General features: G+C 44.2%; 1 protein-coding gene across 1 annotated transcript; it reads right to left on the bottom strand.

Moving 5' to 3' along the window:
• Positions 1 to 13,519: 13,519 nt before the first annotated feature.
• Positions 13,520 to 14,467, bottom strand: LOC145360033 (olfactory receptor class A-like protein 4). Its single transcript, XM_080214931.1, has one exon. It carries the CDS (start codon positions 14,465 to 14,467, stop codon positions 13,520 to 13,522), a length of 948 nt encoding a protein of 315 aa, XP_080071057.1.
• Between the last annotated feature and the right edge of the window lie 1,220 nt (positions 14,468 to 15,687).

Genomic DNA, 15,687 nt, shown 5'->3' with positions numbered 1-15,687 from the left:
AAAGGGACAAAGTTACTAATAAGTCCATAGAGGAATCAGATAACTTATTTACTGGAAGATTAAAGAGAATTTGGAACAGACCCCACGCGGAATCATAGAATCCCTACAATGCAAAAGGAGGCCATTCAGCCCATCAAGCCTGCACCGACAACAATCCCTCCCAGGTCCTATCTCCATAACCCTATGTATTTACCCTGTTAATCCCCCTGACATTAAAGCTGGAATATTACCACCTCGCCTGCAATGGAATCAGAGCAGGTGAAGGTCAGAGAATGGAAATGTCCATTGAACTCAGGTGGGAATTTTTGGTCTCGCTTGAGTGAGACTGTAAAATCCCACCCTATGTGTCAATTTAACATGGCCAATCAACCTAACCCACACACCTTTGGAGTGTGGGAGGAAACCCATGCAGACATGGGGAGAATGTGCAAACTCCCAGCAAACAATCACCCAAGGCTGGAATTGAACCAGGATCCCTGGTGCTCTGAGGAAGCAGTGCTAACCACTGTGCCACCATGCCACCTGCACATGGAGTAGTTTGGATGATTAGTACAGATGCACTTAAGGAGAAACTGGACAAACACATGAGGGAGAATGGGATTGAAGGATATGTTGATAGACTGAGATGAAGTAAGGTGGGAGGAGGTTTGTGTGGTGATTAAACACAAATTGGGCCGAATGGCCCATCACTAAGTTGTTCAATTCTATTGTCTAAATTTCCTGATCCCACCCACGGCAGGAAGCATCAGGGGCAGGATGGAAATTTTAACAGACTGGCAAAAGGTCCGCTGACATGACAGGAATTTCTGATCCAACGGCAGCCTGGACGAGAAAATCCCACTCAAGGTAAATGTAAGTTTTTAAAAATATTAAAAGAGGACATTCTAAGAAAGCACAGTCAGATAATTGTGATAACAAATTCCAGGGTTAGCACAAAAGCAAAATACTGCAGATGCTGGAGACCTGAAATTAAAAAAAATGGAAAATGCTGGAAAGACCCCTCAGATCTGACATCATTTGTGGAGAGAGAAATATTGAGTTAATGGCAAGGATTTACCGGACCCATCATGGAGGATGTGGCAACTCAACCAAAAGTCCATTGACGTACAGCGGGACTGGATGATCCCTGTGGGGAAGGGGCGGGTGGGCTGGAAAATCCCACCCAATGTTTCAAGTTAAATATGCTTTTGTTTGGACCTCTGAAGAAGAGTCATTTGATTGCAAACGTGAAGGTTGCTTATCTTTCCAGAGATGCTGCCAGACCTGCTGAGTTTTTCCAGTGCTTTCTGCTTTTACTCGCATGTTGGCCTACACTGGATCTGCCTGAAGCTATACAGCCACTGGTATAATGCATACCCACCTTAGTGCACAGTAATGCTCCTGGGTAAGACGTTGTTTCTGTTATGAAACTAAAATGCGACAGTGATCCAAGTTGCTTCACCTGGGTGTTTACACAGAATTACATAGAATTTATAGAACAAGAACAGGCAATGTTGTTCAACTTGTCTTTGCCATGGTTTATTGTCCGCTTGAGCCTTTTCCCACCCCCCTTGTCCCCAGAAGAAAAGAACAGTCAAATGGGGAAATAAGAATACTGGTCTGAACTGTTTAATCAATCTGGTTAGCATATCCTTCTATTCTTTCCTTCTTCATCCTCTTACTTAGCTCTCCCTTAACTGCAACTAAGTTACTTGTCTCAACCAAGATATAATGCTCTTCCTGTTCCTGCCTCCTGTCAGTTAGAGCAGTTACATCTCCTTTCGGTCCAGACATGTCCAGACGTGTAACATCGTCATTCTCCATTTCTCGTGAGGTACCAGAGAACGTTGGCGATCATGGACTGCCATGTGTGTTGGCCCATGGTTATGCATGGCAAGGTACTGCTGTGGTTTGTCATTGCCTCTACAGGTTCTGACTGACAAGGAGACTCTCCCACTCTTACTGCCAGCCAAAGGTGTTTTGGAAGGATTTGCAAGTTGATACTCAACCTGTTTGGCCACATTGTGATTGCACCTCCGTGACCATCAAGTCCCCAACTGGGACTTGAACCAACACTGACATTACCTGTTTATGTACACATTTAATAGGCTGCTTTAATGTGGCAAATATTCCCAGGTACCTCACAGAGGAAGAGAAAACAAACAAAAGAAATAACTGAGATAAAAGCAAAATACTGCAGATGCTGGAATCTGAAACAAAAACGGAAAATGCTGGAAAATCTCAGCAGGTCTGACAAATCTCAACAGCTCTGACAAAGGGTCATCGAAACATTGGCTCTATTCTCTCCCCACAGATGCTGTCAGACGTGCTGAGATTTTCCAGCATTTCCTGTTTTTTGTGTTGGAAAAGAAATAACTGAGTGGACACCACGCCATGGTAGGCAGGTTAGGAGAATGGACAAAAGGCAATGGTGATTTGAGAAAGTATTTGAAAGTGAAAAGAAGCAGAGAATTTCTGGATTAGATTTCAGAATCCAGGCGGCTGAAGGCTCCATGACCAATAGCAGAATAAAGGGAGGTGAATGCCTGAATTTAGAAATCTGAAGCATGTAGCAGTTAAGTAGCTGTTGTTGTTTGCAGAGATAGGGTGGAGAAAGATGATTGGATTATTTGCAGACTAATTGAATTAGTCTGCGAACATTTTGAATGCGAAGCATTGGTGGGCAGCGAAACTGGGGTAGATGAGTGCAAACAGTGGCCATGAACAAACAGCAGTGAGTACAGGAGAGTCTTCAGGAAGCTGCATGTTGAACATGATGCAGTTCCAAGGGTGGAGGATGGATGTCCAGCAAGGAAGTCATCGGAGAAATCAGCCTCGAAATTTGGCTGCACAGCACCTGTTAATGGGGACTAAATGGCAAATGAGTTAGATTTTGCACTGGTTGCTCTACAGGCAAATGGAACAAGAATCAGCTAGCAGTCCTGGAACAAGGGTTAGGCACTTTGCAGATCCAAGAAAGAGCTTCATGTGTGTTTCTGAAGCCCTGACTGATTTGATTTGTTCTGAAGCAGCTGGAATGGCACAGTGGTTAGCATGAGTACCTCACAATGTCAAGGACCTGAGTTCATTTCCTGTCTTTGGTCACTGTCTGTGTAGAGTCTGCATGTTCTTTTTGTAGCTGTGGTGGTTTCCTCTGGGTGCTCTGGTTTCCTCCCACAGTCCAAAGATGTGTGGGTTAGGTGGATTGGCCACGCTAAATTGCCCCTTAGTGTCAGGGGGACTAGCTGGGGTAAATGCATGGGGTTATGGGGATTGTGGTTGGTGTAGACTTGATGGACTGAACAGCCTCCTACTGCACTGTATGATTCTTCTTCTTTTATGAACAAGCTCTGCATGTGGCCTAACAGGAGGTTCTTAAAGAGACTGCCTGTTTGCATGTGTAGCCAAAAAGAACACACTACCCCAAGCTGGAACCATTAGGTCCCCTCATCACTCTTTAACCCCACCACTGATCATTGTCATTACCCAGGCTAGAATTGCCACTATTACCGCACCCCCACTGTTGTTACCCTACTGCTGTTTGCCTTTTGTCTATCCCACATGCTGATTGTTGTCACTACCTCCCAACTTGTTACCTCCCCTTCCCAATTTCGTTCCCTTGCAATCGCTGGGTCAAAAGCCTGGAATTCTCTCCCTAACAGCACTGTGGGTATACCTACACTGCAGGGACTACAGTGTTTCAAGAAGGCAGCTCAACACCACCTTTTCAAGGGCAATTAGGGATGGCCAATAAATGCTGGCCCAGCCAGCGATGCCTGCATCCTGTAAATGGATTTTTAGAAATTGCCACCCTTCCCAACCATCCCCCCCCCACCGTACTTTCCTTACCTATGAAGGCCACTCCGATTCACCAGTGGTCCAACTTTTAATTGCACCTTTCCTACGAGATAACTGTTTCATCTCACCATCCAGACCTAAATGAGGCTCGAAGCACCATTCGTGCTCCATGGGGCACTTATTGTGAGCGCACAGGGGCAGGGGTCAGTTCCTGTTCTTCCCCAAGTACATGGGCAAGATTCTTGCATGGCAAGAAACACATGGGCAAGCCTCATCCATACCCACCTCCTGCCAGCCATAAGGTTGAAGTTGACATTCAGGCAAATGTCCATTCACCATAGTGGCACGGGGGAATCCCAGCGATGGATGAGATCAGAGGTTTTCGGGTTCTCGGTTGCTAATTCTCCGGAGCACAGCTAAAGATTTCAGTGGAGCTGACTGTTATGGGAATATGCAGTCTTGTTGATGAATACGAGATGGGATTTGATACTGTGCTCTGACTCAGACTGAATATCAAGCTTTCATTCAAGCTGGTTCAGCCTGACTGAGTAATCAGAGAGATGGATGCAGTTAGTTCCAAGAAATATGGTTATGGTAGAGGGTGTAAATAGTAACCATTGGTTTTCCTGGTTTTCAATTGGAGGAAGCTTCTCTTATCTCATTCAAACAATATCCTTAAACCTCCCCTGTTTAGATTATCTGTTTGATCGTCTATCTCATAACCTCCAATTAGGCTCAAAGTCTATTTGTTTTCATCTGGGAAGTGCATTCGGATGTTTTTCTACCTGGAAACCATGTATACATTTTTTGATTTGGTTTATTATTGTCACGTGTATTAGCATACAGTGAAAAGCATTGTTTCTTGTGCATAATACAGACAAAGCATACCGTTCATAGAGAAGGAAAGGAGAAAGTGCAGAATGTAGTATTACAGTCATAGCTAGGATGTAGAGAAAGATCAACTTAATGCAAAGTAAGCCCATTCAAAAGTCTGATGGCAGCACGGAAGAAACTGTTCTTGAGTCGGTTGGTATGTGATCTCAGACTTTTGTATCTTTCTCCTGACGGAGGAAGGCAGAAGAGAGAATGTCCGGGGTGTGTGGGGGCCTTAATTATGCCGGCTGCTTTGCTAAGGTAGTGCGAAGTGTAGACAGAGTCAATGGATGGGAGGCTGGTTTGCGTAATGGATTGGGCTACATTCACAACATTTTGTAGTTTCTTACGGTCTTGGGCAGAGCAGGAACAATACCAAACTGTGATCCAACCAGAAAGAATGCTTTCTATTGTGTTTCTATAAACGTTGGTGAGAGTCATAGCTGACATGCCAAATTTCCTTAGTCTTCTAAGAAAGTAGAGGAGTTGGTGGGCTTTCTTAACTATAGTGTCGGCATGGGGGGACCAAGACAGGCTAGTTTGCTAATTTGTGAAAAGTTGCAGGCTAGTTTGTGAAGAGTTACATAGGGCATTCCGCCAAGGATTAAGTACAATGTCATCTTCTCATATGCTACAGGTCTATCCAACAGCACAACACCGGTAGACAAACAATGCATTTTCTCAGGCCATTGGCAGTGATCATCTGCATCCTTTCTTAAACCTTTCTCACGTCAGCTTAAATTAATTTCTGCATCTTTCAGCATAATGGCCAGAATTCTCTGACCTCACCTGCGGCTGGGATTCTCCGGTCCTGCTGCAGTGAATGGAGTTTGGGCTGAGTGTCGAACTCTCCATTCTTGCTGGCAGTGGTGGTGGGGCATATGTGAATGGAGAATTCCAGCCAGTATAGTTTCTTGTCTTCAAGTTTTGCAAATTATTTTTCTTGCTGCGGTGTGGTGACCGTTTAACAGAGTGTAAATTCATTTTTCAACCAAAGAATAAGAAGTCTGAAGATTGGTTTCCTTGTGTGATTGGCACTATTGTGAAACAGGGATGAGCTCTGATCCAATTAATGAGCCACTTGGTGATATGAGTACTCTGATTGTCTTTTAGCCTGAATACTTCCATTTTCAATCATTCCATCCTAAACCCATTATGATGAGGTATTGACACCAAGGCGGCAAATCTCTGACATTCTATGCCTGCACATTACTTTTAATTATAATAATGCAATGAAATCTGGCTCAATCGGTTGTTATCAAGTGGGAAACATGATTTAACTTTGATCAATCCTGCACATTGACCTGTCTGTGTGGAGTTTGCACAGTCTCCTGTGTCTGCGTGGATTCCCTCTGGGTGCTCTGATTTCCTCCCACAGTCCAAAGGTGTGCAAGCTAGGTGGACTGGCCATGCTAAATTACCTCTTAGTGTCAGGGGGACTAGCAGGGTAAATATGGGGGCTATGAGGATAGGGCCTGTATGGGATTGTTGTCGGTACAGTCTCTATGAGCCGAATGCCTCCTTCTGCACAGTAGGGATTTTATGATTCCATGTTTGAATTATGTCTGCATTTTCACATGCTTGTACACATTCTAACCTGGTAGAATGTCTTCACTTTCTGCCAGAGTGACTCCCTGGCTCTGTGACATAACATTCACTAACACGCACACAAATCCCAACACACACTACAGACAGATAGATAAACAGAATTCCTCCGGGTAGTATCCCAGACCAAACCAACTTCAGCTGCTTCATCAATAATCTTCCTTCCATCATAAGTTCAGAAATGGGGATGTGCTCTAATGACCGCACTACATTTGGCAGTATTCGTGGTTCCTCAAATACTGAAGCAGTTCACATCTGAATGCAGCAAGATCTGGATAATATCCAGGCTGGGGCTGACAAATGGTAAGTAACTTTTATGTCACACAGGTGCTTCTCAATGACCATTTTGTGGCACAGTGGTTAGCACTGCTGCCTCACCGCGTCAGGGACCTAGGTTCAATTCCAGCCTTGGGTCACTGCCTGTGTAGAATTTACATTTTTTCCCCGTGTCTGCGTGGGATTTCTCTAGGGTTTCCAGTTTCCTCCCACAGTCCAAAGGTGTCCGGGTTTGTTGGATTGGTCACAATAAATTGACCCCAGTGTCAGGGGGATTAACAGGGTAAATGTGCAGGGTTATAGAAAAAGGTTTTGGGTGGGATTGTGGTCGCTACAGACCCAATGGGCCGAATGGCCTCCTTTTGCACTGTCAAGATTCTAAGAGAGAATCTAATCATCACCCCGTGACTTTCAAGGACATTACCATTGCTGATTCCCCCAATCCCCCCTCACAACTATCAACCTCTTGGAGTTATCTTTGACCAGAAATTGAACTGGACCAACTATATAAGTACTAATGGTGAGTAGGTCAGAGGCTAGGAGTCCTGTGATGATTAGCTCACTTCTTGACTCCCTGAAGCCTGGCCACTATCTACAAGGCACAAATCAGGAGTGTGATGGAATACTCCCACTTGCCTGGATGACTGAAGCTCAACAACACTCAACAACAACACTCAAGAAACTCGACACCATCCAGGACAAACCAGCCCATTTGATTGGTACCCCATCCACAAACATTCACTCCCTCCAGCACCAAAGAACAATGGCAGCAATGTGTACCATCTGAGACAACACACCAAGGCTCCTTTGACAGCGGCTTACAAAACTCTGACCACTACTATCTAGAAGGACAAGGGCAGCAGGTATGTGCGAACAGCAATACCTGCAAGTTCCCTCCAAGCCACTCCCATCTTCACTTGGAAATATATCACCGTTCCCTCACTGTCGCTGAGTCAAAATCCTGATCTCCTTCTCTAATGGCATTGTGGGAGTACCTACACCACATGGACTGCACCAGCTGTGGAAAGAGGAACAGAATTACTTGACAACAGGGACCTTTCCTGTTGGCTGGAGAGCTGACAGGCACCCCACTTTGCTTTTGTTAGGGAAGACCCACTGAATTAAGAGACACTTAGGTACTGAACAGGGGTCAAGGTCCTCATAGACAGACACCCTACATGCGGAGAGCAGATGGTCAATCTCTTGAGTTTCATTTGGGTTCATAGTTGGTCCAGAGACTCATGTCTGTACTCAACAGTGCCATGAGAGTGATGATGGCTACTACAGTCACCAGAGGCTTTAGACCCAGGAGCCAGGAGGTGGGTTGTGGGGTGGACATCACAGGGCAGAGGGGTCAGCAGCAAGGGCGAGGGGTAGATTGCAGTGCCCTCCCCACTTCCTGATGCCATGCCCCTCGATCAAGCATTGAGTGCCTTTGAGTGAGGTAACACAAACCCCCCCATGCCCACACTGGGAACTTGCAAACAAACGTGGTAAGGTTTATTGTCATGTTCCCTGCATGGTGAGCCCTCTGTCTGCTGCCATGTTAATACCAGCAGCAGTGGGCTGAGGTCCTTAAGTGGGAGCTAAATTCCCAATTAAGGGCCTCAAGTGTTGGAGGTGTGGGAAGCAGGAAAATGGTGGGATGTTCATCCATTAACCTCAGTCCTAATTAAATGCACCACCACAAAACTTATCGTGGTGGAGGGCACAAGACTCCATCTGGTATTTCAAATCAAGAGCCTGTTTTCAGATCAAATATACAAGTGGCTTAAGGAAGGGAACTTTTTCAAAGTTCTCTGTGGTATTTAACATCCACCTTAATCCCATGTGTACGTTTCAATCACTTACTCTGTAAAACTTTATGAATAAAAGTGAAAAGATTTAGTACTTTATAAGTCCTGGTTTGCTGTCAGTGAGAATACTTGATTGTGATTGGCTGCTCACTCTTCTTGATGCCATTACTGTTGTTGGATATCTGGAGACCGCTGTTGCCTGTAAAATATTCTATTCAGAGACTTCGACCAGTTTATCACTCAAAACACGATTACCCAGTTGCTCTTACTTAGGGTGGCATGGTGGCACAATTCGATTCCCAGTTTGGGTCACTGTCTGTGCAGAGTCTGCACAGTCTTCCCATATCTACATGGGTTTCCTCTGGGTGCTCTGGCTTCCTCCCACAGTCCAAAAGATGTGCTGGTTAGGTGCATTGGCCATGCTAAATTCTCCCTCATCCTGCTCCTATTTTCTATGGTTCTACGTTTCTACCTCAGCCACATACAAAGGACCAAAATAATCTGTGATTTCAACTGAATAAGATATTCTCTAATCTATACATCCTGCAGAGAAACAGATCAACAAACAATTAGCCAAGATCACAACTGCTCCTCTGTGTACACATAAACAGAGAGGAGAATGCCTTTGTCAGATCCAACATTGCGGCACAGTAGCCTCTGACTCTAATTACACATGGACTTATTCAATATTTTGTTCATGTTTCCAAATGTAAATTTTCTTTGATGTGTCATGGAACCAGTATACCAGACCTGACTGTCAGAGAGAACTTGGTCAGTTAATGGACTTGAGTGAGTTTGTGTCCTGATTGATCTCACCACGGTATAGAGGAATGTTACGGATTAAGGGTTCAAGTCCTGGTGCCATCCAGCATCATTTTGTCAGCATTTTTTCTGTTTTTGAACACCATACGCCATTGGATGTACATCGATCCACACAAAGCACTGTACTCAGCAATAACCAAGAGGCACTGTAAATAGTAATATCCACATTGCACTGAATCAATGGGCACCTTTATTGAGACCTATTCTCCTTGTTCAGCCTCCCCTTCAATAGGCTTCACTCGGGAATTTTAACTTAGACTAGAATAAGTTCCAGCTACTCATTGCCACCTTGTCCAAGTAGACATTGTTTATTTCCCCATGCTGTCAATGGATGATCTGCACACATGCATTTTCCCATGAGAATTGATGGACACTGATCAGTAGGGAGCGGGTGGGAGAACCCCATTTTTGTTCTTCTCTAACCATGCACACAGAGGCAAGTTGTATCATCCCCCTTCCAAACCCCCGCAGCACACTTACTGGGAAAGTTAAGACATGAGCTGAAGGAGGTCCTCAAAATCACAAACAGGTACAATCCAGTGGACAGTGATGCACGTTTTATGAGATTGTAGCAAACTTATATGTAGCAAATTATCACAAAGAGAATTCATAAGGGAAGTCTGAAAAACATTCTTTACACAGAAGATGGTGCTGGATTTATGGAGAAACGTCTGCAAGAGCACAGTGGCAAATGTGCTCAACTTCACACAAGCATGAAAACAGGAAGAACAAGAAATGTAGTGGCCACAGACTCTACAATTGGTTAATAGCTGGTCAGACAGGGGTGTTCCAGAGGACAATGGGACCTTGATTAACTGAACCTGGTTAAACAGAAATATCCTGTTTATTTCTATTAATAAGTTTAAGTCTGAATAAGACAATAGAACTCGGGCTAGGTATGTATGTGTATCATGACTATGTGCCAACAGAGCCTGGGTAAAAGAAGGAACATTGGAGATATTGGTAGTGTCCTGCTGGAACAACCCATGCACAAAGGAAGGCACCATGAGTCCAAGACTTGGAGAAGAAAAGGCTGGAAAGGGGCCTGATCAATTCACCTCAACCTGCAACAGGTAGGCCAGAATTCTTCCCCTCACTACCGCTGCAAGCGAGGATGGAGAACTCAGCCAAATCTTCGTTCCCTGCAGTGGAACTGGAGAATCCTGCTGGCATGAACGGCTAGAGATTTCTGGCCGTAGTGTTGGAATTCAAGCCATGAACCTTGTGTTTTGTTGTTGGGGGAGGCGGTGGTATTGTCATTGGACTAGTAATCCAGAGACCCAGGGTAATGCTCTGGTGATCTGGATTTGAACCCCACCATGGCAGATGGTGAAATTTAAATTCTATATTAAAAAAAATCTGGAATTAAAAGTCTCATGGTGACCATAAAACTACTGTCGATTGTCATAAAAACCCATCTGGTTCACTAATGTCCTTTAGGGAAAGAAATCTGCAGTCCTTACCTGGTCTGGCTGACATGTGATGTCAGATCCACAGCAAAATGTGGCTGATTCTTAAATGCCCTCAGGGGTGGGGAATTAATGCTGACCCAGCCAGTAATGCTCACATCCCATGAACGAATTAAAAAAATCAATATCTTAGCAAGGGTTGAGTAAAAAGGCAGTTCAAGTGTTTTAAGGGTAATTTTCATTCCAACAGCTTAAGGAAAAAGTACTTTGTGGCCACTGAGTGCTTTTTTTCACTTTAAGAAAGATTGAGTGACACAAAATATTCTGTGTAAATGCTTCTTTGTCTGCCACTTCAGTTGATGCCCTATCCTGAGGATCAACAGTGGGTAGGATAGGAAATTTTCTTTCACAAACTGAGTTGAGGGGTGTTCGGAAAAGGGAATTAAGTGGTTACTTGAAAACTGGGAGTGTGTTTAGACAAGGTGACTTATCTGAAGGAAATAACTCATTGCCAATGGGATGTTTCTGTGTTAAATTCCACCATGAAACATACACCAATGGAGAATCTAAGCATCTCCCCTTAATGTTCAAAAGCATTATCATCACTGAATCTGCTACCATCATCCTGGGAGTTAGCATTCACCAGACACTGAACTGGACAAGCCATACAAGTACCATGGCTGCAAACGCAGATCAGAGGCTAGGAATTCTGAGGTCGATAACTCCTGACTTCCCAGAGACTATCGACCATCTACAAAGCACACATAAGAAGTGTAATGGAATTCTCTCCGCTTGCTTGGATGAGTTCAGTTCCACCACACACAAGAATTTCGACAGCATCCAGGAAAAAGAAGCCTGATTGATCAGCAACCCACTCACCAAGTTAAACAGTCACAGCTTCTTGACCAGGGCAGTGGCAGCAATGTGTACCATTTACAAGATGCACTGTAATGACTCGCCAAGCCTCCTTTGACAACCATTTCCACTCTACCACCCAGAAGGACAAAGGCGACATATCCTTGGGAACGCCACTACCTCCATATTCCCTCCAATCCACACACCATCCTGACTTGTTTGGGTCAAAATCCTGGAACTGCCTTCCTAACAGCACTGTAAGTGTACCTACACTACGTCGACTGCAACGATTCAAGAAGGCAGTTCACCATCACCTTCTCAAGGGCATTTAGAGATGGGCAACAAATGTTGGCTTTGCTAGCGATGCCCATATCCACTAAGCAATTAAAAAAAGATTATATTATTCAAAACACTGTAAGATTTATGAGTCTACGATTTGATAAATCTTTTGACTTTAGTGGGGTGTAAAATGGGCAGTGGCAGGCCGACCATCCTCTTCTCCATTCACTTCAAGGGAAAATTGGGTAGTATATGTATTTTGATTTGATTTGATTTGATTTATTATTGTCACATGTATTGGTACACAGTGAAAGGTGTTGTTTCTTGTGCGTTATAGAGACAAAACATACCATTCATAGAGAAAAAAATGAGACAGCACAGAATGTAGTGTTACAGTCATAGCGAGGGTGTAGAGAAAGATCAACTTAATGAGAGGTAGGCCCATTCAAAGGTCTGATAGGAGCATGGAAGAAGCTGTTCTTGAGTTGGTTGGGACGTGTCCTCAGACTTTTGTGTCTTTTTCCCGGCGGAAGAAGGTGGAAGAGAGAATGTCTGGGCTGCATGTAGATGATCAGAAAGTGTATACTTTGCTCTCAGACCGAGGCTATACTTTTCTCATTGGTTTTTAGCTGACCCAGGTATGTGGGTAGAGTATACAATACTCTGGGAATGTGCAAACTCCGTGTGACCCAAGCCGGGAATTGAACCCAGGTCCCTAGAGCTGTGAAGCAGCAGTGCTGACCACTGTGCTACCGTGCCGCCCACTTTCAAGCAGTTTTTGGATAGGCACATGGAACACACCAGAACGATAGGGATTGGGATAGCTTGATCTTGGGTTCGGACATAGCTCGGCACAACATCGAGGGCCGAAGGGCCTGTACTGTGCTGTACTGTTCTATGTTCTATTAATGGTCATACTCGCTATGTGGGCTTTGCATCATAGATCACCAGGATAATAGTCAGGTTTAAAGTTTGAGGGAAGGTTGCATTAGCTTGGCTTGTATTCTGGGATTGTGGATATGTTTAAAATGATCAAAGGATATGATTGAGCGGAGGCAAGCCATTTAGAGAAGGTAGCAGAAATCTCGAAACATCTGTGCATGTTGTGTTAGGTGAAGATTTCATAACTGACATTATTTTATTTATATTATGTTACCAATAGGTTTTTAAAAAGATCATTTATGGAATGTGGGTGTTGCTGGCTGGGCCAGCATTTATTGCCCATGCCAAACTACCCTCTTTTTCAGAGGGCAGTTGAGAGTCAATCACATTGCTATAGACCTGGAGCCATATGTAGGCCAGACCAGTTAAGAATGGCAGATTTCCTTCCCTGTAGGGCATTAGTGAGCCAGATGTGTTTTTATGACAATTGACAATGGTTTCACAATCATCAGTAGGCTTTTAATTCCAGATTTTTATTGAATTCAAATTTCACCATCTGTCATGGTGGGATTAGAACCCAAGTCCCCAGATCTTGCCTGGGGGTCTCTAAGTAGCCCAGTGACAATACCATTATGCTACTGCCTCCCCATGGACTCAGATAAGCCATAATTGAATGATAGAACAGGCTCAAAGAGTTGAATGGGCCATTCCTGTCCCCGAGGTGCATTACACAGTTGTAGGAAGGGGCCAGATCATAATGTTCATGAACATCTGAGAGCATGTGTTTGATATGAAATCATATATGAATGAGATACACGTGCCAGAAAATAAATCCCACCGCTCCAATCACTTACACAACCTATTCCTGCAACAGGCACCGTTTGGAAAAGTTTAACAAGAAATGCACACGTTTTAAGTAACCACTCCTCACTGCAGGCAGGATAATCACTTCTGTTGTTTGATATTCAGCCACCCGCACTTCAGGAAATTTCTCATCTTCTTTCTTAAACCACTGTGTCCAATCGCCACCACCAGTGGGTAGAACCCCACAAATCCTGAGGCGGAGAACCTGGCGATAATTAGCATATAGCGTGTTGAGGGGCTGCCCTTAAAATTATAATAATTCACTGAAAAGACGTGGGTGCCCCAAGAGAAAATGAACAGCAGAATCAGGTACAGGATGGTCTTGGCTGCTTTCCATTCGGCGTTTATGTGGTTACTAGAGAATTGGACATCTTGGGTTTTCCTGTAGTGCTTGTAAAGAAATATCAAGGTGGCAGTGTTTGAAAATACCATTAGAGTAACTGGGATTGCTTCGTGTATTACGACAGAGACCAGTGTGTATGCAAGGCCGCTAATTTCATTCGGAAATGTCCACACACAGCCCAGTAAAGGTCTGATAGTGCTACTGATCACCATCAAGTTATTGGTGCTGTTATTCCTGGAGTTGGATGAATACGGCAGGGCAAAACCTGCATAGATCAGGCTCAAAGTCCATTCCACCACCAGGACCTTCACAGTGTTCCTCCTCTCATTTAACCTTTCCGACATGCTCCGGGTGGTCCTGATTGTGATGAAGTGGTACAGGCTTAGGCTGAGGGTGACCCAGATACTTGCTGACCTCAGCCAGGTCCAGACGAACATCATCAACCTGCAACCCACGTCGGAGAATGTGACGGATTGTCCAGCGTCAAAGGTCAGGAGCAAGGTGTTCCTCGTCAGGGAAAGCATCAGGTTTGCCGCCGCGATGTTCATCAGGATGAGGTCGGAGGAGGCGAGGTAACGGTTTTCCCGACTGGAGTCGGCAGCTATCCAGGGAACCAGAGCGTTTCCAAAAATCCCGCAGGATACGAGCAAGGCATATACGAAAACTTGCACAGGATGTTCCGCCATGTCACATCAGCGTTGAATCTACAGATCACTGAAATAAAATAGACATTACACTGAATTAATATGATAGTCTCATTGAGGAAATAGAGGTCCTCAAAAGAAAACTAATTAACTTTCAGAGTCATTATTGAGGATTTTAAAATTCTTTCTATAAACAGTAAATTCTGAAGGTGGCTGATTCCTATTTCTTGAAGATCCACTCCCTTATCATGCTTCTTGTCATCAAACTTCAACAGCTCTCTGTCTCCAATCCATTAATTTAAAAACCCAGGGCTTTGTTTATAAATCTTTACATGTCCTTAGCCTGTGCGGTCAAATTCCACTCCAACTCCATTTTGAAGTTTGCTGATGACTCAAGAACAGCTTCTTCCCTGCTGCCACCAGACTTTTGAATGGACCTATCTTATATTAAGTTGATCTTTCTCTACACCCTAACTATGACTGTAACACTACATTCTGTACCATCTCCTTTCCTTCTCTAGGAATGGTGTGCTTTGTCTCTTTAGTGCGCAAGAAACAATACCTTTTACTCTATACTAATACATTGACAGTAATAAATCAAACCAAATCAAAGTCTCAAACATTGATGAGACAGAGTACGGAAAGAGATAGCGAATCTGGTGAAATGGTGCAACAACAATAATCACTCCTTCAATGTCAGTAAAATGAAGGAGATAGTCATCAGCTTGAGGAAGTGTATCAGGGGACATGCCCTGTCTACATGAATGGTGATGAAGTGGAAATGGTCGAGAGTTTCAAGTTTCTAGGTTTCCAGATCATCAATAACCTGTTCTGGTTCCTCCGTGCTGACGCTATAGTTAGAAAGTCCATCAACACCTCCACTTTCTCAGGAAATTCAGCATGTCCACTATGACTCTCACCAAATTTTACAGACATATTTTTCTGGATGTATCACAGTTTCATATGGTTCCTGCTCTGACCAATACCACACCCTCAAAGGGTTGTGAACATAGCCCAGTCCACTCAAACCAACCTCCCATCCATTGACTCCATCTACACTTCCCACTGCCTTGGAAAAGCAAACAGCATAGTCAAGAATGCACTCATGTCAGACATACTCTTATCCATTGGGAAACAGATACAGAAATCTGAGGTCGTGTACCAGCTGACTCAGGAACAGCTTCTTCCCTGCTGCCATCAGGCTTTTGAATGGACCCAACACATATTAAGCTGATCTTTCTCTACATCCTCGCTATGACTGT

The sequence above is a fragment of the Carcharhinus amblyrhynchos genome, chromosome 30 (assembly GCF_965287045.1).
Source record: "Carcharhinus amblyrhynchos chromosome 30, sCarAmb.v2.hapA, whole genome shotgun sequence".
Classification (NCBI taxonomy): domain Eukaryota; kingdom Metazoa; phylum Chordata; class Chondrichthyes; order Carcharhiniformes; family Carcharhinidae; genus Carcharhinus; species Carcharhinus amblyrhynchos.
Note: the sequence above shows the minus strand (reverse complement) of the source record. Positions and strands in the feature narration are given on the sequence as shown.

Excerpts from the sequence above, each read along its gene's own strand:
- LOC145360033 (XM_080214931.1), bottom strand. The coding sequence starts at position 14,467 with ATGGCGGAACATCCTGTGCAAGTTTTCGTATATGCCTTGCTCGTATCC.